The 23,542-nt window shown below is 35.0% G+C and overlaps 1 protein-coding gene across 1 annotated transcript in view; it reads left to right on the forward strand.

Moving 5' to 3' along the window:
- Positions 1-23,542, forward strand: part of RALGAPA1 (Ral GTPase activating protein catalytic subunit alpha 1) — a 220,967-nt gene that overhangs the window by 113,803 nt on the left and 83,622 nt on the right. The window contains exons 21-30 of the mRNA XM_082647208.1: positions 390-566; positions 2,504-2,656; positions 5,145-5,338; positions 5,561-5,659; positions 6,413-6,568; positions 8,181-8,309; positions 12,479-12,604; positions 15,115-15,173; positions 18,958-19,066; positions 20,395-20,505. Of these exons, the coding sequence (XP_082503334.1) occupies positions 390-566; positions 2,504-2,656; positions 5,145-5,338; positions 5,561-5,659; positions 6,413-6,568; positions 8,181-8,309; positions 12,479-12,604; positions 15,115-15,173; positions 18,958-19,066; positions 20,395-20,505 (1,313 nt within the window). The remainder of the gene's footprint in view (positions 1-389; positions 567-2,503; positions 2,657-5,144; positions 5,339-5,560; positions 5,660-6,412; positions 6,569-8,180; positions 8,310-12,478; positions 12,605-15,114; positions 15,174-18,957; positions 19,067-20,394; positions 20,506-23,542) is intronic.

Here is a 23,542-nt window from a genome sequence, read left to right on the forward strand (position 1 = left end):
GATTTGAAAGAAAAATGACTCTTACCACGTATCTGGCATTTTTATTATATATATCTCTCTTCTAGAGATTAGAAAACTTGAAAAGCAGTTAAGTATATTTCCAGCTATCAGAAAACAGGGATAAGAATAGTGATGATATATTGTATGGCTCTGTCCTTTTATCATTATTTTTGATAATAATAGGCTATGAGGATCTTTAAAAATTTGTTTCTAATTATAAATTTCAAAGTGTTAACATGGTTTACCCTTGCCTGAGTGGTATGTAAATAGAATTAATTTGGGGGGAATGTTCATATTTAATTGTTTTGATGAAGTAGCTGTGTCTCTTTTGTAAATATTTTTGTTTTATAATTGGAACTTCTGTACACTAGCATTTCTTCTGCCTATAGATTTTGGCTTTGGAGCTGATACTGGGAATGCATCCTCTGCTGATGTGGATTCAGGTTCTGGCCATTATCAGAGTGCTGAAGAGCAAGAAGTGGCTAGTCTAACCACACTTCACATCGATTCGGAAACAAGCAGTCTTAATCAACAAGCTTTTTGTACTGAAGTTGCAACGGTTACTGGTAAAGTTACTCAAGGGAGTGTATTCCTTAAGTGCATTTTTTTTTAAGCCACCAAAGAACCTTTTCAGACTTATATTTGATAGATTTTATGTATTACTTATTACTATTTAAGTATTATTTTTTTCACTCATCTTTATGTAACAATGGAGGGAAAAAAACATTAATATAAGAGTTTTTTGACCTGGAGTCCACATGGATAAGCTTCAGGGAACTCTATGAACTCCTAATACCGTAGGCAAAATTTTGTGTATGTTTGCACCAGAGCATTTCCTGCAGCAATTTTTAAATAAATAACCAAAAAAAGTTGAGGTACTGCACTTTACCTTTTTCATTGATTTTCAGAGTTAGCCTAGATTTTTGTAGATTTCTTTGGTAAACTATTTATTATTGCAAACATAAAGCACACTACCTAAAATAAGGTCTGTTTCTCAGTATACTAATATTCTGTATTTATATAGTAAATTAATATAGTAAATTATGCTTTTCAGCAACTTTTTGTGTGTGGTCAAACCTGACAATAATATGACAAGTGGGGTCCAAGAAATTGAGTCATGAAAGGCAGGGCCACATTATTCCAAGAGCAGTACCGTGACCAGAGGGAGCCTGAGCAGCCTGTGGCCCATACTTCAAGAGTTCCACTGTATTATCCAGATTCACTCTGGTTCCTACTGCAGTTTGACACCCCTTTGATGGATGATGGATGAAATATCAATAGGGTGGTTTTTGCATCCTGTGGTTGGCTGGAACTTGAAAGACTGGAGCAGTGATGTCTGCATGTCTGAATTAGGCACATTTCTTCAGCCAAATCAAACTGATGAAATTCGGCCAGTGAAATACTCACAGGAACCCATCCTATGTTTTCACATTCTTCTATTCCACATCTTTTCTACCAGAGGATAAGTAAGAACTTTAGCCTGCGCATTGCAGAATGAGGGCTGAGCCAGTTTGGTTGTATCCACAGTCTGATTGTTACAGAATTTAAGTTACTACTCAAAGAAGAATTCTTATTTTACAATAAACACCTTTTACTGTAGCTGTCCTTAAACATAAATTTAGATGAAAATTTGGATGAAAAGATACTCAACATTACTAGTAATGAGGGAATATAAATAATCCATGAGGTACAACTATACACATAATAAATCAGCTCAAGTTAAAAACACAATACCAGTGTTGAAGAGAGTGGAGCAACTGGAAATATCATACATTACATTATTGTAATGGGAATGCAAAATGGTAGGGCCACTCTGCAAAAATACGGCAGTATCTTTTAAAATTAAGCATACATTTACCATATGACCATTCCTAGGTATTTATTTCAGACATTTGTATGTGAAAGTTCATAACAGCATTATTCACAGTAGCTAAATTGAAAATAGTCCAAATATCCATTAACCAGTGAATGAATAATCAAATTGTAATGTATTCATCCATCCAGTATTCATTGAAATAGTACTCAGCAATAAAAAAGGAATTAAATGCTAATATATGCAAAACCATAGCTGACTCTCAAAAATATGCTTTTAAATGAAAGATGTCAAGGCTAGCAATGTTAGTGGCATATAGCAATGGGCAAGTTTCTCTTCTCCTGAATTGCCTCAAGCCTGAAGTAAGTGAAATAAAGTAGCAGTGGGTACCAGAGTTTCTATAGCTGGACCAGGAATGGAAGTAGGCATTCTTGCTCTCACTGATGGCCCCTATTAATTGGTATGTCCAGTTCTCATTCCACACTAGTCCCATAGTAGACATGGAATGACACTGCTAGATATGAAATCTTGTACAGTATTATGATTTTATTGACCTCTTTGGCCAGTTTATAACCTGATTTATCTTTTGATGTTTTCAGTTTGTGTTTTATTGGGCTTTTAAGCATTACATCTTAGGTAGAGGGTATTGAATATATTCTTTGTGGTAATTTTATGAAATTATATTTACAGGTTCAGAAAGTGCTTCTCCAGTCCATTCAGCCCTGGGATCCAGGTCACAGACACCTTCTCCTTCCACACTGAATATAGATCACATGGAACAAAAGGATCTACAGCTCGATGAGAAGCTCCACCACTCTGTTCTACAGACGCCAGATGACCTAGGCAATATTTGGAAATTAGATCTTTGCCATTCTTTCCTTTCAGGGCATTAGTGTCAGGAGATCTTAAATAAGGCATATTAAATTTGGTTATTTTATATATGTTATGTAAATATTATTATAAGTCTTTTGGACTTTTCTGTCTTTGGGAAATTAATTAGTATAACATTTTTTTTCTTGCCCTTAAAGAAAGATATTTGCATTCTGATTTTTGTTATTTTATTATAGTTGATTATAGTCCTGGTATTAGTGGTTACATTATTTTTGTATGTTATATTATCATTTACATTACCATTTCCTAAAGCAGGAAATACATAATTTGGCATCGTTATTCTTAATATTTTATCTGAAGAACCTGCTGAATCAAAGTAGGCAGTCCAAATGAAGTATTTTTATATTTAAGTAAATGTTTAAAAGTGACTAGGAAACCTTAGAAACTGCAAGTTAATAAAAAGTTATTTTTGTTAAGTCCTACATCATGTAACAAGCATCAGGATAAAAAGTCATTTTGAAAATATGCCAGAAAATTTGGTCAAGGACACAACTGATAAGATATTTATAATGAATAATGTAAAACACTAGTTTTCATTGGTAGTGCAGCACATTTATTCTCTGGCCAAAGGAAGAAATTTAAAACCATGTGACTTCTGCCCCCCGCCCCCCCTTTTAAGGTACTCATTCTCTCTTTTTTTTTTTTTTTTTTTTTTTTTTTTGCGGTACGTGGGCCTCTCACTGTTGTGGCCTCTCCCGTTGCAGAGCACAGGCTCCGGACATGCAGGCTCAGTGGCCATGGCTCACGGGCCCAGCCGCTCCACAGCATGTGGGATCTTCCCAGACCGGGGCACAAACCCGTGTCCCCTGCATCGGCAGGCGGACTCTCAACCACTGCACCACCAGGGAAGCCCTCATTCTCTTAATATGCAATTACCTAGCCCTGATTTTCTGGTTTGTAGATTATTTCTGACCTTTTCTTTCCTCCTCTTGGCCTGCAGTTTTTTGGTTTTTATTTTCAGCTTTTTCCCCAACATTTGGAAAAAATTTCAAACTCATGGAAAAGTTGCAAGACTAGTAAAATGAATACCCATAAATCCTTCAGATAAATTCACCAGTTGTTAATATTTTACCACTTTATCTTTCTCTCTACCTGTACACACACACACACACACACCCATTAAAACAACCCCACCGTACCCACCTTTTTTTTTTCTGAGCCATTTAAGAGTGAATTGCAAGTATCAGACCCTTTACACCTAAACACTTGAGCAAGTATGTCCTAAAAATAAGTATACATTTCCTACATAACCATAATATAAGGGCCACGTTCAGGATATTTAACATTGATACATCATTGCAATTTTAGTCTATAGTCAGTTATCCTCAGTTGTTCCAATAATGTCCTTCATAGTTACCAATCAGTTGAGTTATCACTATATTATGAAGGTTCTGTAGAATAGGGAGATGTTAACAGTGATAGTTAACCCTGTAGTGTTTTTTTAAAATTTTATTTTAGTGAATTTACACCAGAAACCTGTTTTTATTATTGTGAAAGACTGTCCAGTAACTTTTTAATAATATACTCAGTTATTGTACACTTTACATGCAGAGAAAAAAGTTAAACATTAAGAGTAAAGGATGTACATATACTGTGTATGACTTTGTAAATTATCAGTACACTGACATATTATCAAGCAGGAAAAAGTCTTTACTGACTTTCTAGTGATTTTGCCTTTTCCGTTATATACATTGCATAGAATTATGGCTTTTTTTTTTTTTTTAAGCTGGAGGAGATCTATAATGATACCTACCTAAAGCATCTATTTTACAGATGAGGAGCTGTAGCTTCAGGGAGGTTATTAAATAATTTGTACAATATCACATAATTAGTGACAGAAATGAGACTAAGACCCTAGGTTACCTATATGTCTTATATATAATCATGCCAGTATTAATAAACAAAATAAATGTAATTATGGAAATTTTAGATTATATTTAAATTATTTTTTTCATGCCATTGTGATATCCCTTTTAATGCTAGGCCTGACTTAATTGTGAAATACAGAAATATATTTCTTTGGAAGGTTTAATTACAAAGAAATAGGCTTAGGAAGACTTCCTACAGGATCTGTCTTCAGCCTGAGATTTTCTGTTAATTTGATGATGGAACTTGAAGTAGCTATTAGGTTAAATAGAGAGTATGTACTTATAAATATGATCTTTATGTCAAATGTAAATTTCTCCATCTGTTATCTGCATCATTTTCTCCTTAGGTAAATCTAGATAGATGCCCTATTGCATAAGTAATTATTGTCAAAATAAGGAATTACGAACTAGCGAGGTTTTGACCTTACCAGGAAAAAATAACACTGATGCATCTTAACATTTCTTTTATTCACTTTTGTAGATATTTAAGATTATTAATTTGACTCCTATGTGTTTTTGTGATCAATTCTCTAGAAAAATTACTGACACCAGTGAATTATTTTTTTCTATAGAAATCAGTGAATTTCCATCTGAATGCTGTAGTGTGATGGCAGGGGGCACTCTCACAGGATGGCATGCTGATGTTGCTACTGTAATGTGGCGAAGAATGCTAGGTATTTTGGGAGATGTCAACGCTATTATGGATCCTGAAATACATGCTCAAGTTTTTGATTACCTCTGTGAACTTTGGCAGAATCTAGCTAAGGTAAAAAAGAAAAAGATAAAAAGGGAGAAGGAAAGAAAAATAAAGTATTAAGAAGTACAGAAAAAGCCTTAGATAACATCCACCCCCGCACTACGAACTGATGCCTTAACCATGTTTAAATATATTGTTAGTGGTAGGAACTAGATCTCAAGTTTAAGGTAAAACAAACTGGGAAAGAGAACACTTTTCATAGGTTTGTTGCATTTTATTTGAAAATTACAGATTAGAGATAACCTCGGCATTTCAACTGATAACCTGACCTCCCCTTCTCCACCGGTTTTAATTCCTCCACTGAGAATTCTTACACCTTGGCTTTTCAAGGTAAGCTTAATATATAAAATATTAATTAAAAAGTTTCATTTAGTAAATAAGTATGTGGTCAGTCTCAAACAGTAGAGAGAGAGAAGACTATTGTGTAGTCTTCTAGAGCACTTAGTTTTGTTTTTTGTGTGTTTTTGTGTTTTTTTGCTTTTGTTAAAATTTATTGAAGTATAGTTGATTTACAATGTTGTGTTAATTTCTACTCTGCAGCAAGCAAAGCGATTCAGTTATACATATATATATACATACTTTTTCATGTACTTTTCCATTATGGTTTATCACAGGATATTGAATATAGTTCCCTGTAGAACACTTAATTTTTAACTAACCATTAGGGGTTATATAGAGAGGAGAGTGGGCCTAGCAAAATTATTATTTAGGTTGCATCATTTTTATTACTAAAACAAAAATGAATATAGTAAATTATGTTTTTATTGTATTTAAATGAAATGTAAACCTCAGTTTTGTGTTATAGAATATGCTAGTACTTCTAAAGAACTAATTCTTTTAAGTATTATATGATATGTTTGGTGCATTTTCCTAAGTGAAACACTGTATAGTTATTCACACCTACATTGTATCATTTTAATGATAAAAATAATTTCAGGAATCCTGATATTTAGTTCATTAAAGAAAATGGGCCAACATAGAAATAAATGAAAACAAATATATAGCTTGCTATATTCAATTGTTTCAGTATTTAACAAACAGTATTTGGTTTTGAGTATTAAAAACAACATCTTTCAATTGTAGGCAACCATGTTAACTGATAAATATAAGCAAGGTAAATTACACGCCTATAAACTTATTTGTAATACAATGAAAAGAAGACAAGATGTTTCTCCAAATAGAGATTTCCTAACACACTTCTACAACATAATGCACTGTGGATTACTTCATATTGACCAGGTAAATATATGTACTTTGTAACAAGTCGCTTTATAAGTTTATCTTTGATTCTTTATTCTGTTTAACTCTTGACTTTCAAGGTGTAGAATTAAAAACATTCCCTTATATTGTAATTTATTTACAGATTTATTCCATTTATAACCTCATTTATTCTGAAACATAGTTTCAAAACAAGCTATTGTAGTTGGGAGATTGACTTGATTATTAAGTGCATCTTTCTTCTAATGTTATAAGAACTGTTCACTCTTTGAAGAGATTAAAACATCCTTTGCTTACACGGACAACATCTTCCTTTAATGTCCTAATGTACTTATTGTTAGGTATTTTGTAATTGTTACTTGATAACTGGCAATTGGGACTTAGGTATTTGCTCAGCTAGTCATGCAGCAGTCAGAGGTTTTTTTCTACTCTAAGAGTCAGCACATCACATTTTCTTATTTTTATAAATTGTATTACCATAGTGACAAGTATATTGATTTGCATCAATATAGTCATTACATTAGATAGTCATAAATATGTCTCTAGAACATTACTTCACAGGTCTTGATCCTGGCCATAAAATTGAAAAGTACAGGAAGTTGCCTGTCAAAGTAATGTAAATGTTTGTAATCACAACGTGGTTAAATTTCACTTGCAGTTCATTTCAGGAGCATTAAATTAATATTAAAAGATGATAATGTATCTTTCTGAAAAGTGAAAAAACTTCTTGTGTTAATTTGAAATAATTATTGTGTTCTACCTTATAAACATGTCTCAAATAAAATGATATTCTTAATTACTGGATAAAGAGCGTTCATTTAAATTGGATTGAGTAATACAACCTGCTATACTGCATCCTCATGGTAAATTCCAAAGGCAAAATGAATGAACAACCAAGTTGAGAATATTCCCTTAAAAATGCCTACCTCTGGATTTCTGAGGCTAGATGTCTATCATCAAAGGACTTCAATTTTTCTAAAAAAGAGAATTTCTCCAGTTGCCACATAACAGGTCATGCAACTTCAGACATCAGAGTTATCACGTGGAAGCAAATAGGTGGCAGAAGGAACTACTCTGCAATTAAGTTTTACAACACATGGGCCGTATTTTTTTTTTTTTTTTTTTTTTTTGTGGTACGCAGGCCTCTCACTGTTGTGGCCTCTCCCGTTGCAGAGCACAGGCTCCGGATGCGCAGGCTCAGCGGCCATGGCTCAGGGGCCCAGCCCCTCCACAGCATGTGGGATCTTCCCGGACCAGGGCACGAACCCTTGTCCCCTGCATCAGCAGGCGGACTCTCAACCACTGCGCCACCAGGGAAGCCTGGGCCTTATATTTTTAACCCTCCGAAGTAGAGACCCTTCTAACTGGCTCTCTAGGGTGAAAAAAAAAAAAAAATGCTGTATTGATGTCAGTTAAAAAGAAAAGTGTTTGCAGTTTACTTTCCTGTGACAAAATATAGTACAAAGCATGGATTATTTGGAAGAATTAAAATTAGTCTTTCCAATTAGCCAACGAGTTATAGTTATTACCTGTTTTATTATTTCATACATGTCTATTTTTAAGGATATTGATTAGCTGATACCCAAGATTACATTTGTGATATTTTTCTTCTCCTCTTTTCTTTATTCCTAAGGATATTGTCAATACAATCATCAAGCACTGCTCACCTCAATTTTTTTCACTTGGTTTGCCTGGTGCCACAATGCTTATTATGGATTTTATTGTAGCAGCTGGTAGAGTGGCTTCTTCAGCTTTTCTCAATGTAAGTTTTTATTTCCTGTCCTTCATAATATAACAAACTGCGGTTAACCAAGATTCATCTAACAGAGCAACAAAGGAAGAGCCATTGTTGATAAAATATAACAAACTGATATTCAGGAAGATATGTAATTTAATTAGAATTGATTGTCTCTCCCACTTTAAAAAAAAAAGTAAACAATTCTGAAGTGTAAGAAAGTACTAAAATTATTTGATAAATTGACCCAGGAGCTACAAAAATGGGTTAAATCTGATAAGCAAAACAATTTAAAATTGAGGAAATCTAAGGAAACAAACAGGGAGGGAAGAAAATTTTGAAAATGGGCAATGAGCTATAGCAAAAGAGAAGAAAGAAATATAGGTGAGGTAACCCAGAAATATGCTCTAGGAGTAAACTCTAAAACAGCATGTGAGGATTTTTCATACAGTTTGGAGCTGTGAGACAATGCCAGGTAACTTAGTATAACTGGAACATGTTCAGATATAAGTGGCAGAAGTGAACTAAGGAGGAAGGCAGTAACTCTGTTTGTAGTGCTCAAGAGGTTAGATTTCATCCTAAGGAAAGAATGAGTAGCCGTTGAAAGATTTTAAGCAGAGTGACATGATCACATTTGTATTTTAGAAAGATTACCCTGGAACAAAGTATAAATGAGAAATAACTGAATGTCTACTGGGAAAAACTAAAAGTATTTGGGAAAGAAAAATCAGTCATACTTGACTAGTGCTAGTTATAAAACTTGCAAAGCAGTTTAACATGTTATTTCATTTATAAGCTGCAAAAGACCAACAGTGAATGAAAAGGAGTTCTATTTGGGGCATAGGAAGCTGCCTGTTAGACACCCATGAGATGTCAGAAGGGCCACTGTATATACAAGTCAGGATCTCAAAGGAGATGTCTGGACCAAAAATGTAAAACTGGGAGACATTAGCTTACAGATGCTATTGAAAGCCATGAAACTGGATACAGTCACCTAGAGGAAATGTGCAAATAAGAGAACAACCTATACTTATAGCTAGTTATTAACCCTGTTTCCCTAGTTCCTGGAGAACAGTGATCATGTCTTACTTATCTTGGTATCTTCAGGGCCTGGCACAGCATCATGGTTATAGGTATTTATTAATTGAATCTGTAAATATATATTCAGCACTTAGTATGTGTTCAACATGGTGCTAAGCCCTTTTGTGGTTATTATACTTTTGTTTCCCCTTGTGTACAAAGTGTTCCTTTGTGTGGAATATAGAAGGATATAGAATAAATGAGATACACGTTGTACTCAGGGAGCATATAGTCTGCTGCTGGGAAGATAGAAAAATATATTAACAACTATAGAATGTAGGACAACAAAGAGGTACCAGTAGGAGGAGCTTAGCATAGTGGTTAAAAGCATGGGTTCAAATCCCAGCTCTGCCACTTAATTAGCGGTGAGACCTTGTGCAAGTTACTTGATTTCTCTGTGTCTAAGTTTCTTCATCTATAAAATGGAGGTAACCTTCCTCATCTGGTTATTTTATGGGGATTTGAGTTAGTATTTGTAACATGGTTGGAACATTATATGACACATTGTATGTGCAATTTAAGTGTTTGTTAAACAAAATAAAATTATTTGGTAATTAAGACAGAGGAGAGATCTTTTTTTTTTTAAGGGATATCAGGAGGTTCCATGGAAAAGATATTTGAGTAGGTCCGTGAAAGATTAGTAGTATTTTTATGAGTGAAAATGGAGAAGGGGGAAGGTATTCCAGGCATAGGGAAACAGGCATGAGTAAGCTGTGTCCTAGGAATGACAAATAATTCATTTTGTTTACAAGCTAGTTAGTCTAACTAGAGAGTAGTAGACACAAAGAACAGAAAGGTACTTTAGATCCCAGCTACCCAAAATGTGGTCTGCACACCGGAAACATTTGGCATGCAGAATCTCAGACCTCATCCCAGACCTACTGAAACAGAATATATATTTTAACTATATCCCAAATAATTGGTATGGACAGTAAAGATTGAGAAGCACTGCTTTAGACTATATCTTGGAGGGTCTGTTAATGCCAGGGATCAGATTATAATGCTATATTTTATATTAGATAAACAGTTGAATTTTTTAAAGTAGGGAGAGAGATGATTAAATCTGTGCTTTGCTAATGTTAAATAAGTGTATTAAACTGGGAATAGATTAAATGGAAGACAAACTAAAGATGGTAAACAAGTTACAAGGCTATTTTAGTATTAACAGAGTACACAGATTATCAATCTCTTGGATACTGGCAAAAGCTGATAGAACTCAGAGGAGCCTGATGCATAAACCAATGCCATTTTTTAATGCATTTACTATGAAAACTATAACTGTTCAGTTGGCTGATTATTCCAGACGAGTAGTTGGCACATTTCCTACAGCCCTGATGTCCTTAGGCATCCATTTTAAATTTATTTATTTATTATTGGTTTTTTGGCCGTGTTGGGTCTTCATTTCTGCACGAGGGCTTTCTCTAGTTGCGGCGACCGGGGGCCACTCTTCATCGCGGTGCGCGGGCCTCTCACTGTCGCAGCCTCTCTTGTTGCGGAGCACAAGCTCCAGACACGCAGGCTCAGTAGCTGTGGCTCACGGGCCCAGTTGCTCCGCGGCATGTGGGATCTTCCCAGACCAGGGCTCGAACCCATGTCCCCTGCATTGGCAGGCAGATTCTCAACCACTGCACCACCAGGGAAGCCCAGGCATCCAGTTTATGTGACTAAACCGTCCTCCTATCTAGAAGGATACTACTTTTGTAACATCCTTGGGAAAATTTTAAAAACAGTTGTTTTCTGTTTTCTGTGGTTCTTATGAGGAACACCTATTGAGAAAGGCTGCATAGGAAGCCAAATCATTACAAGAATTAAACCTGACACATCTCCACTGTAAGGTTATGGGCAGTCTTTTCCTCTGGACGGTGTTGGAGATACACAGTCTAAATCTTGCTCTTTGGAGTTTCATTTTAGATCCCACACATATCATCTTCCTTTTGTTAATCCCCCGCCCCCAGGCAGATTTCAAAGTAATTTGATTAGGTTTTGCCTTTCTTAATTACAGTTCCATTCCAGTTCTTCCTCCCATTATGCCCCACATACTTAAATGAATATTCCCAGTTTTTTTATCCAACTTTAAAGAAAAACCCTTAGCTAATCTCTATCATTAAATATTGGGGGTGTTTTTCAGTTTCATTTTTATAGTAAAATTGATTTTAAATCAGGATGGTGGATGTGAGCTTACCCCACCCCATTATACTGCTGGCCTTGTATCTGTAAATCTAGATTATTTTTTTAATATGTAAATGAGTTGTTTCGTTGAAAATCATAATATCACCTCTGTTATAACATTTATTAACAAGGAAATCCTTCGGAGATAGGTTCTTGTTTCATGTAAATAGAAGAAGTTTTATATTTCTAATAGATTGGTTTTAGCATTTTTGTTAGGTGTTATTAAACATATAAATCAATTTGTAGGTATTTTAGTAAACAAAGCAATTTATCAGTAGGTGGATGTTGATGTTAGGTGGGCATGCAAGAAGGCAGAAGAAAAAAGAAATGTTCAGTGCTGATACTTCAGGAATGGCTTAATACAGCTAAGGAAAAAAGATGAAAAGTTACCTTCATCTGCAGTCCAAGCATAATTTCTAATTTTGTTTTTAGTAAGTAGTATAGGTAGTGTTTTTATCATGTGCATAATATCATAGAACACATCTAGACTAATGCCTGTGTCTTGAAGATATATTGACCATTTTCATCCTTAGTTACTTTATTCATCCTTAGATAGTAACGGATATAATCTAGAGATCATGAGTCTTCTGCTCATTAGAACAATATGTTACGATGTGTGAGTTGCCTTTGGAATGAAAGTATTTATATTTTTCCTCAAAATCAGGGTAATTTTATGCTGTTAGCGAAAACTGTATTCCTGTTTACATACTCAGTAGCTGTACCCACATTTCTGCTTATTAGCTGCTCTTAAAGAAAGCTCTACTATTTGTTCATTGCATTTATTGAGAATAACAGTAATTTTAGTGGAAAGTATAGATGAAAACCTAATCTTTTTGTGTTCCCCTTTCCTTTTCAATTTTGCTTGTACTCTGACTTCCCTGTGTAATCTGGTTAGGTAATAAAGTAATTTTTCTGATAATTAAAGATTCTTAAAATCTGATACATAGGCACCAAGAGTGGAAGCACAAGTTCTTCTTGGATCTTTGGTTTGCTTTCCCAACTTATATTGTGAACTGCCTGCTCTCCATCCCAACATTCCTGATATTGCTGTGTCTCAATTTACAGATGTTAAGGTAAGAAATTAGGTGCTAATTTTTAGCGTTTAAATGACTTTATAATCATTAACAGTATATTCAGTAAAATTTGTGTTCTTCATTTTCCTCTTGAAATCCACACAATTGTTAAAGAACTTTAGCCAGCTGTACCCCTCAGACACAAAGGCTGGAATGTCCATTAGGAGCATAACCTTTTTTTATAACTATTACTTTGGAAATATTTTCTCATTATTGAACCCACTCACATGTCATTATCTTAGGATTCATTCATTCACTCACTGAACATTTATTGAAATCCCATGAGCCATATACTATGCTGCTAATGTAAGGCTTCTAAGATTGAGATGGCACTCGACCTGCATATTTGACTGTCTCCTTCTCCCAGTTTTCCAAGGTGATGAATCAAACAATGTAATGGAATAGTCTAGTCTGCTATAGGAAACTGTGGAATTGGGGTGGAGATCCCATGTACCTGAAGCATTAACAGGCTTGAATAAGAGATGGTGCAAAATTGAACTGTCTATACAATTGCTTACCCAGGTAGTAAATCTTTAAAAAAAAAAAAAGATAGTGTCTAATTAGGAGTAGACATACCCTAATTGTTGTTTACAAGCCTTTTTAAAAATTTCAAGTAAAAAAAATTGGTGAAAAGTTGTTTTGTGCCTCTGTAGAGGTCAGCCTCTGTTTGAAGGGGAAGGTGTGTCCTCTGGACTCAGTAATTCTTAGACCAGGGTAGAGGGGAGTGGTGAGGTCAGGTTTCGTAGTTAGGAGAAAGGCACTTAGTGCTCTGGACCCAGCAATGTGCGTGGTAGTGAATAATTCCGTCACTAAGTCAAGACCTGTCTCTAACTGAATGCCCATGTATTATAAATTCCCACAGGTTTAACAGTCCTAAGAAGTTGTGCTTGTTATAGTAATTGCCAGATGGTCTCTGTTTGACCTGAATTGGCCCTAGAATTAGAAGGGAAAAGAGAATAAAGAAGGGACGAGAGAGGGGCATTCTATCTCCTCAGAAGTCATGCTGATGATTTTTTTTTTAAACTTGTGCTTTCTCTGAAAGAAATGTTTTAAATCAAATTTTTGTCAGTAGTTTTGCATATACTTTCCATACCACCTGTATTTCTCTGTGCAACATTTGTAATAATTACACTTGTAATTATTTTTCAGTGTCTGATTTATACTTTAGACAAATAAGTACCACAAGGTCTTAGTTATTGCTATATCCTCAGAGCTTAACACGTTGCTTGGCATGTAGAATATTCTCCCAAAACATTTGTTAAACAAGTGAACTTCACTTAAACATAAAATTGTAGGGGCCGATGCAAATTTATAATGATATTTAATTAAAACTATACAAATTGACCTTTAGTATTCAGGGATGTAATGGCTTTGGTTTCTTCTATTTTCAGAAGATCCTGAAGGTCAAAGATAGGTAAGAGTTTCAGTTTGCTTAGGCCGTTTTGAGTTTGTTTGGGCTTAGCCTAGCCTACTATATGTGATTTGTATGATCAGAGTGGCCTTGTCCTTTGCTGGCCATTGTATAGGCAGTAATGGCTGAAGTGATTAAAAGAAAAAACCAAAATAACACTATTACATAGAAAGCTCTTGGGCTTAAACAATAGGTAGCTTCCAAGTACCTATTCATTGCTAGCCATTGGGTTAGGTGCTAAATTCACAAAGATAAGTAGAAGGTTACTCCTCTGAGGAGCTTACAATCTAGATAGCTGAAAAATCCTTAGTGAGTGAATAATTGAATGATTTTTAAAAACCATATTAACTATTAACTAGCACTTATCCCAAAACTCACACATAAGAAGAGGAAGCTTTCTTTTAAATGATAATTCTCAAAGTTGTGAAAAGTTTTGTTCATACCTTTGAGCTCTTAAATCTGCTTTAATTATCTTTATAGTGAGCATTTTATTACTCTTCTAATCAGGAAAAAAGTTTTTGAACATATACATTTGGTGATAAATTTCAAAAATCATTTGTCTGCTATAACAAAATACTACAGACTGGGTAGCTTATAAGCGACAGAAATTTCTCACAGTTCTGGAAGCTAAGTCCAAAATCAAGGCTCTAGCATAATCACATTCTGGTGAAGACCCTCTTCCTGGTTCATAGCCAGTGCCTTCTTGCTGTGTCCTCACAGAGTAGAAGGTGCTTAGGGAACTCTGTGGGAGTCTCTTATTTATAAGAGCATTAATCCCATTCATAAAGGCCCCACTCTTATGGCCTAAGTACCTCCTAATACCATCATCTTCAGGGGTTAGGATTGCAATGTACGAATTTGGGGGGAAGGCACAAACATTCAGACCATACCATTGTTTTATTTATTTAGCTAATTTTATGCATAACATTGGAATATACTAAAAGTATGTATATGAGAACGAAAAATGTCTGTTTTATTTTGCTATTGTATCCCTAGCGCCTGACACAGTGCCTGGGTCCGTGGTGGCTGTTTAATAAATATTTGTTAAATAAATGAATGAAAAATCTTAGTCATTGCTAATATTTCTCCTTCATTTTAGGAACTTATAATCAAAACTGTATTAAGCTCGGCAAGAGATGAGCCCTCTGGTCCTGCACGGTAAGTCAGATATTAAGACTTGACATAGCTGTTCTGTGTTTGTAGTTTTATTTTAGAAGTTAACGGAATTATTTAGCAGTCCAGATTGTTTCAGATACACAAAAGCTATTCTGAATCACAAATTTAAATTATTTGGATGATTAAATACATTTTTTCATTATTTAAGTATGAACCTTCCCTTCAGTAAAAAAAATAAAATCCTAGTCACCTTCTTCAGTATCTTCACCTTCTGTGTCCAAAATGATTTCTTTTAATTTTATTTAAGTAGATTTTGCTTTCCCTTCAGATTATATTTGTCACCGTCTCTTATGTAGTACCTTGAAATATGGTACTAGTTACCCAATGAATGTTTGTTAAATTGAATTAAAATATTTTTATATTTTAATTCAATTTTATTTTCAATTTTAATTTCAATTTTATTAAAGTAATATATCTAAGAAAATAGTATATATTAATATTTATAAATATTTGATCAGGATATTTTTAAAAAATAGAATGTAAATAAGATTTTAGAATGTTTTTTTTTTAAATGTCTCATTAAGAAGTGAAAACTGTGGCATTTTGTCTGTGTTACTAAACCTTTCTCAAAAAGGTTGATTTAAATCAGGATGTTGCCTAACCTATAATGGAAAAGAATCTGAAAAAGAATATATATATATAACTGAATCATTTTGCTGTACACCTGAAACTAACACATTGTAAATCAACTATACTTCAATTAAAAAAAAAAGCAGGTTGCCAATAGCATACCATGCTCCTTCTTTTCCCCCAAATATCATATATCATTATTTTATATTTCTTGAACCTCCACAAAGCTGTGTCTTTTTCAATAATCTACACATTATTTGACTCAAGGTTCATGAAGGTACAGATCATGACTTTGACCGTTTGGATTCTAATTCTAAGTTAAACCTCTTCTTTTTCCAGCAACTAAAAGTAATGAGCAATTTTCTTAAATGAGACATAGCTCCAGCTTTTTAATTCAGTTGTGTATTTTTCTTACTTAATAGCCAAGGTAACTAAAAACAAGTTTTTTTGAGTGAATTCTTTTTCAACATTAATTCTATTTTAATACTGCTCAGCTACTCCAGAAAATGACATTGTCTTTTCCATTATCCCACATTTTCATTTCTTTTAGCTTTAGCCCCAAATTTGATGATTTTCGATATTCTTTCCCTAGCATTTTCTGTGTTAATAATGACAACCTTTTAAGTTTATGAGGATATTCCTATAATATTGTTTCATTTAATCCTCATCACAATTCTAAAAAATTATTGGAATCATCATTATTCTTCCAATTTTGCTAGCAAGAAACTGATGGCTTAGAAAACTAACATTCATTAAGCCTTTTCTACGTGTCAGCCACTGTTCTAAACACTTTATTACCTCACTTAATCTTTACAACAACTCTCAGAGAATTTCAGTAATATGCCCTATCACCCAGAAAATGTAGAGCCATGATTAAAACTCTGACAGTTTGTCTTCAGAGCCTTATTAGATGCATAAGTAATAAGTGGCAGAACCAGAATTGAACCTATAGCTTCTGATTCTACATCTTCTGCCTTTTTTTTTCTTTTGCGGTACGCGGGCCTCTCACTGTTGTGGCCTCTCCCGTTGCAGAGCACAGGCTCCGGACGTGCAGGCTCAGCGGCCATGGCTCACGGGCCTAGCCGCTCCGAGGCATGTGGGATCTTCCCAGACTGGGGCACGAACCTGTGTCCCCTGCATCGGCAGGCGGACTCTCAACCACTGTGCCACCAGGGAAGCCCTGCCTTTTTTTTTTTTTTTTTTTTTTTAAAAAAAAACTTCATTGCCTCTCAGGTGAAAGAATATCAAAGCCTAAAACATAATTGACCAGATGTACACTTGGGAATCATTAACATGATAGCTCGTTGACAGTATAGGAAAATCCCAGAAGTCGAACGTTAAACGTTTTCTAAACTTGTTTGCCTATACTTTTCAGGAATGTAAGGCCTTAGAAGCTTATACCCCAGAATCTGACTAGTAGCAGAAAGTTGAGCCATACTGGGAATAATCTAGATTATTTTGACATCTTGAAGAATGTAGGAAGCTGTACACACACATGCACACACAAAAACTGATGTTAACCTTTAAAAAGCAAAAACCAAAAAACAAAAACTTAAGCATTTGTACTCCCAGTCTGTGCCTTTTACTGTGTCTTTAGTTAGCTGCATCTATGGAGAACTTTGCTTCACTTCAGAGTTTATTGTTATTTTAGGATTACAGCTCCTTCCACTGCTAAAGCTGTCACTTGGTTATTTAGATCTATAAATGTTACATAAGATTGATGGGTGGACAACAGTAGGGAAGAAAGGAAGCTGTAGACCTCACATAGAAGACTTTCTATAGTTTTGATAGTAAATTAGTAGCATTAACACTGATGGACTGAAAGAAGGGACTTAACTTCTGATCCATTATGTTCAGGAAGAAAAATATTTCTGCATTGAATTGTTCTGAAATTTAGCATTCTACTGAATTTAATTTAAGAATATCAGTATCAGGACATGCAAGATATATCAGGAAACTAGAAGGAGCTGACTTTCTTTTAATACTTATAAACATTATATGCTTCATGAGAAGCTTATACTTGAACACACTAATAGAATTTTTACTGATTCTGATCATCAGATTACTTTCTTCAAGCTGAAACTCAGTTGAAGTAGGGAACTGAAGTTTCACAAGACATGAGGAAACAGAACAAAAAATCTCCAAGTTCTGTTTCTGTTGGAATTCCTTTATAAAGTGTATAAATTTTATTTGTGGTCCCAATTTGTTTTAAAAAGAATTTGTAGCTAGCTATGTTAAATGTAAAAAATATGAAAATAATATCTTACTGACTGCTGCTATCAGTCAATAAAATTACACTTTCCTTTTTTAAAAAAAAAAAAAATTTATTTATTTATTTATTTATTTTGGTCTGCATCCGGTCTTCGTTGCTGCCCGCAGGCTTTTTCTAGTTGTGGTGAACAGGGGCTACTGTTGGTTGCAGTGCATGGGCTTCTTACTGCAGTGGCTTCTCTTGTTGCAGAGCATGGGCTCCAGGCGCTCGGGCATCAGTAGTTGTGGCACGTGGGTTCAGTAGTTGTGGCACACGGGCTTAGTTGCTCCACGGCGTTTGGGATCTTCCCGGACCAGGGCTCGAACCTGCTCCCCCTGCATTGGCAGGTGGATTCTTAACCACTGTGCCACCAGGGAAGTCCCCACTCTTTCCTTTTTGAAAGCAGGTTGCATATTTGTCTGGGAAGCTTTATGACAATATCAATTTATCAATATGGGTTTGTTAGAAAGATCCTGTGTGTTATCCCCACCTATGATCTTGGTAATAAATTATAGTTGAAAATAAGGCTTAGAACAGGGAACTCTACTCAATATTCTGGAATAACCTATATGGGAAAAGAATCTGAAAAAGAATGGATGTATGTATATGTATAACTGAATCACTTTGTTATATACCCTGAAACACACAATATTGTAAATCAACTATACTCCAATATAAAATAAAAATTAAATTAAATTGAAAAAAATAAGGCTTAGAGTTTGGGGGATGTGCTTTCCTCCACTTTATCTTCCTAAGTAACAAATTGATTAATTAACAGCAATAAATTGATTAATTAACAGAGTAACAAATTGATTAAGTCACCTAAACAGTGCATGTTCACTCTGGGTTGGTTGGTTGTGGGTGTTTTGGTTGTGGTGGTGGTGTCATTTCACTTAAACGCTCATCCACTTTTATTTGTATCATTATTGGTTGCCTTTTCTGCAGGTGTGTAGCACTTTGCAGTTTAGGTATTTGGATTTGTGAAGAACTAGTCCATGAGTCTCATCATCCTCAAATTAAGGAAGCTCTGAATGTAATTTGTGTTTCCTTAAAGGTAAGTAAATAAATATTTAGTGGACTATATTAAGATAGTATAGAATGTATGATTATTTTTCTCTAAATGTTAATTATATATTGTGCCCTTACAGAATAATTAATTCATTATTACATTATTTCTTTGATTCCGACTTTTTCCTTAAGAATAGTTCTACTCTTGATTTTAGGATATCTTGGTGATGACCTGTTTTATCTCAACTTTTTATATATTTGGCTTTGTCCCTAAGATAAATATGGATGACTCCTAAAAAGGAAACCAGTCATTTAACAACATTTGTAAGGCTGTTTATCATTTCTTAATCAGTATTTTTGTAACCTACCCTTCGATCTTTATTACTTCCTGAATTCTTGAGCTATTCAGGTTTTGGCTTTATCATTCAAGTTAAATGCCCTCTTTGTGACCAGAATAAGATTTGCTCAGAAATAATAACCCAATTATTTGGAGAGTCTGAATGAATAAATGGATATTTTTTATTTGTAAAAAGATGAGTGATATTATTTTTTGTCCTAAGACTTGTATTATAATATCTGTATAGAACTCTAAACACACAAAGTACAAATATTACTTATTTGACAGATATTTCTGAGTATATACTATGTTTGAGGTGCTTTGCTAGGCAGAGTAAGGAATACCAGAATGAAAAAGAAATATAAATACTAGATTGAAGAGATTAATAATATGATGGCTGAAAAAGATTAAAATAAGTAATAAAATATAAAAAGCTGAGAGAACCAAATGAGTGGTGCATATAAACTGCTGATTGAGTTCAGAGAAAGCAGAGGTCACTTTGACTTAGGTATCACAGAAGACTGGAAAGAGGAAGTATGTGGTCAGGGCTTGAAGAGTAGGTGAGATTTGGTTATAGAAAGATAAGCATAAAAAGTTTGACTTTATACCATTGGGGAGTCATCTAAGATTTTTAAGCATAGAGAACGTCAGCATCAGAACAGTTCTTCAGAAGATAATATGGAAGTATTGAGTATAGTAAGTAGATTGCAATGGGGAAAGATGGGATAACAAGATTAGCAGTTTAGAGGCCATTCCAGAAATCCAGGTAAGAGAAAATGGAATAAAACTTTAATGAGGACAGTCAAACATTACAAAGAAAAAATAAAGTTAATTATATCTTTGGAATGTGTTATGATTTGCTTATTTTGCAGGTGTATATTTATCTTCCTAATAATATTTTAATAAACACAAATATAGAATGACAAAAAAAAACATGTATACAATTTAAAATTTTTTAGCAGCTAATGCAGAGATGAATAATATCAGGAAGAAATTTTTTATAACAGTGCTTTTTTGTTTTTTTCTTATTATTACAGTTTACAAATAAAACAGTAGCCCATGTAGCTTGTAACATGCTTCACATGCTGGTTCATTATGTACCTAGACTTCAGATTTACCAGCCTGATTCTCCCTTGAAAATTATTCAAGTAAGTAATTTCTCATTTATTTCTTATTATGACTTGTTAAAGATCCTTAGATTTGGATACCTTGAGATTAAAATTATTTAATAGTTTTCTTTAAATTTTGCATAGCTAAATAATGGCCACTCAGGGTACTTTTTTTTTTTTTTCTTTTTTTTTGCGGTACGTGAGCCTCTCACTGTTGTGGAGCACAGGCTCCAGACGCACAGGCTCAGCAGCCGTGGCTCACGGGCCCAGCCGCTCCGCGGCATGTGGGATCTTCCCGGACTGGGGCACGAACCCGTGTTCCCTGCATCAGCAGGCGGACTCTCAACCACTGCGCCACCAGGGAAGCCCCAAGGTACTTTTTTGAGATATCAAAGTTCATGACAGTCCCTTTCTATATTATGTTAAGAGATTATGTCGTTGGTTTTAAATGCTACATGCAAATTTATCATTGCCATTGTCTTTTAATGTATATTAGGCTTCATTCCCTGTCTTAGGTTAGAAAACATACCATCCCTCCAGTTACCAAAATCAGGAGATTATTTTGATTCATTCCTTTCCTTTCCTCTTCAGCCAGTCATTTATGAAGTGGTTTATTTTTATTTTTATTTTTTTTATGTGTTTTGTGCTTCCTACAATAGCTGACATTTTTCAGCCCTTAATTATTTCTTTCTTGAGATACTATAATAACCTTCTAAACTGGTTTCCTGGCTTCTGAGGTCATCCCCTCCAAGTCATCATTCACATTGACATGACTCTTATGTCACTTTCCTGAAGAACAAACAAACAAACAAAATCTCTGAGTGGTTTTCCTTTGTCTATAAAATAAGACCCAAACCCTTTAGCTGGGAATTAATTTGAGGCCTCCAGATGAGGACCCAGCCCATCTTTTCAGAATCATGTACTGATTCCTTTTATGAAATACCCTGTAGTCTGGACACCTGAGTCAGCTATTATCCCCTAAACATACCCCTTACTCTCTTCTTACCTAAAATGTTTTACTTTTCTCTACCCCACCCCCCATCTTTCAGTGATTGGTTTAAATACCATCTCCTCAAAAAATAAGAGTCCTTACTTGTTCTCTCCAACCAGAATTTATCTTTCTTATCTTCATATTCTTATAACATTTTTAGGAAAGATAGTAATTAATATTTATAAAGCACCTACTACCATGTATCAGTCACTATACTAGTCACCTTTTCATATGTTACCTCATTTAATTCGTAAAAAGTCATTTGAGGTGGACTGTTATCCCTGCCTCCTCTCCTCCCTTTATTTAAGATGAGAGAACTGAGGAGATAGCAACTGTATAAAGTCATAAGGTAACAGGGTAGAAACAGGGTTCAAACCCAAGTCTGTAAAATTTCAAGTCCAGACTTTTCCCACTCAACCACGTCGCCAGGCCCTATTTTAGCACTAAATATACTTGTGTAAAAATTCTAAGCTTCTTGGGACTTCCCTGGTGGCGCAATGGATAAGATTCCATGTTCCCAATGCAGGGGGCCCGGGTTTGATCCCTGGTCAGGGAAGGAGATCCCACATGGCGTGCTGCAACTAAGAGTTCACATGCCACAACTAAGGAGCCTGCGGGCTGCAACTAAGTAGCCCGCCTGCTACAACCAAAGAGCACACATGCCACAACTAAGGAGCCTGTGAGCCACAACTAAGGAGCTTGCATGCCACAACTAAGACCTGATGCAACCAAATAATAAATATTTTTTTTAAAAAATTCTGAGCTGCTTCTTTAAGACAATGGCATTTTTTTCTTCATTATTTTCTATGCCTAGGATGACTTGCATGTAGAATCTCTTAGGTAAATAATCTGTTGAGTTGAATATATAGCATTATGGTTAAGAGGTTGGGTTTGAAGGTTAGACCTGGTTTAACTAACCCCTGACTCTGCCATTTACTAACTTTGTAACTGTCAACAAATTACTCAGTCCTCTAAATTCTGGCTTTCTTTATCTTTACATTTGGGATAAAAATACCTACCTCACAGAGTTGCTCTGAAGACTAAATGAGAAAATATATGTAACACGCTGAGCACTTTTTGCCATAAAAGTGATGGGACATAAGTTTTAATAAATGTTGGCAGCAGCTACCATTGTTATCATGCAGAACGTGATAACTGGATGTAAATGTGAATGTTCATATATATGTCTATTAGTATTAAAACATTTGAAATTTTAAAACTCGAAAATTTTACCCTTTAAGATTGATTATTCTGTTGAAAGTTAAGGTGTTCTTTAAGTAAGCATATTTTTTTTGTTCATTTGAAGGCCTCCAAATCCTTTCCCTTATTTTCTTCGTAGTTTATATATTATTAATACTTATCTAAGTAATTCTTAGGTGTGTAGAGTTTTTGCAGATTGCTTCACTGTACATTATAGTGGCCAGTGCCTACAGATAAATGGTTATACTTTACCTCTAATTGAATGAAGAAATGAAATTCTAAAATAGTAGAGCATTTCACTAATGGTTACCTACTTACATAGTTAGGAATAGAAGCCCAGTTCTATTACCAGTATTAAGTATTAATCTAATATACTAGATTCTATTAGTGTGTAAAGCCTTTTATGGTATAAATTATGTTTAGAGGAATTTTTCTACATGAAGCAATCATTTATAAAAATTTAATAGCATACAATAAAAATACAGTAAATTTGCCTCTATACATTTTTTTTTTTTTTTTTTTGCGTTACGCGGGCCTCTCACTGTTGTGGCCTCTCCCGTTGCGGAGCACAGGCTCCAGACGCGCAGGCTTAGCAGCCATGGCCCACGGGCCCAGCCGCTCCGCGGCATGTGGGATCCTCCTAGACCGGTGCACGAACCCGTGTCCCCTGCATCGGCAGGCGGACTCCCAACCACTGCACCACCAGGGAAGCCCACCTCTATATGTTTTTAACATGCACATTAAAAAATTGAATGAGGGCTTCCCTGGTGGCGCAGTGGTTGAGAATCTGCCTGCCAGTGCAGGGGACATGGGTTCGAGCCCTGGTCCGGGAGGATCCCACATGCCGCGGAGCAACTAGGCCCGTGAGTCACAACTACTGAGCCT

Source organism: Grampus griseus (assembly GCF_964374135.1).
Source record: "Grampus griseus genome assembly, chromosome: 2".
In the NCBI taxonomy this organism is placed as follows: Eukaryota; Metazoa; Chordata; class Mammalia; order Artiodactyla; family Delphinidae; genus Grampus; species Grampus griseus.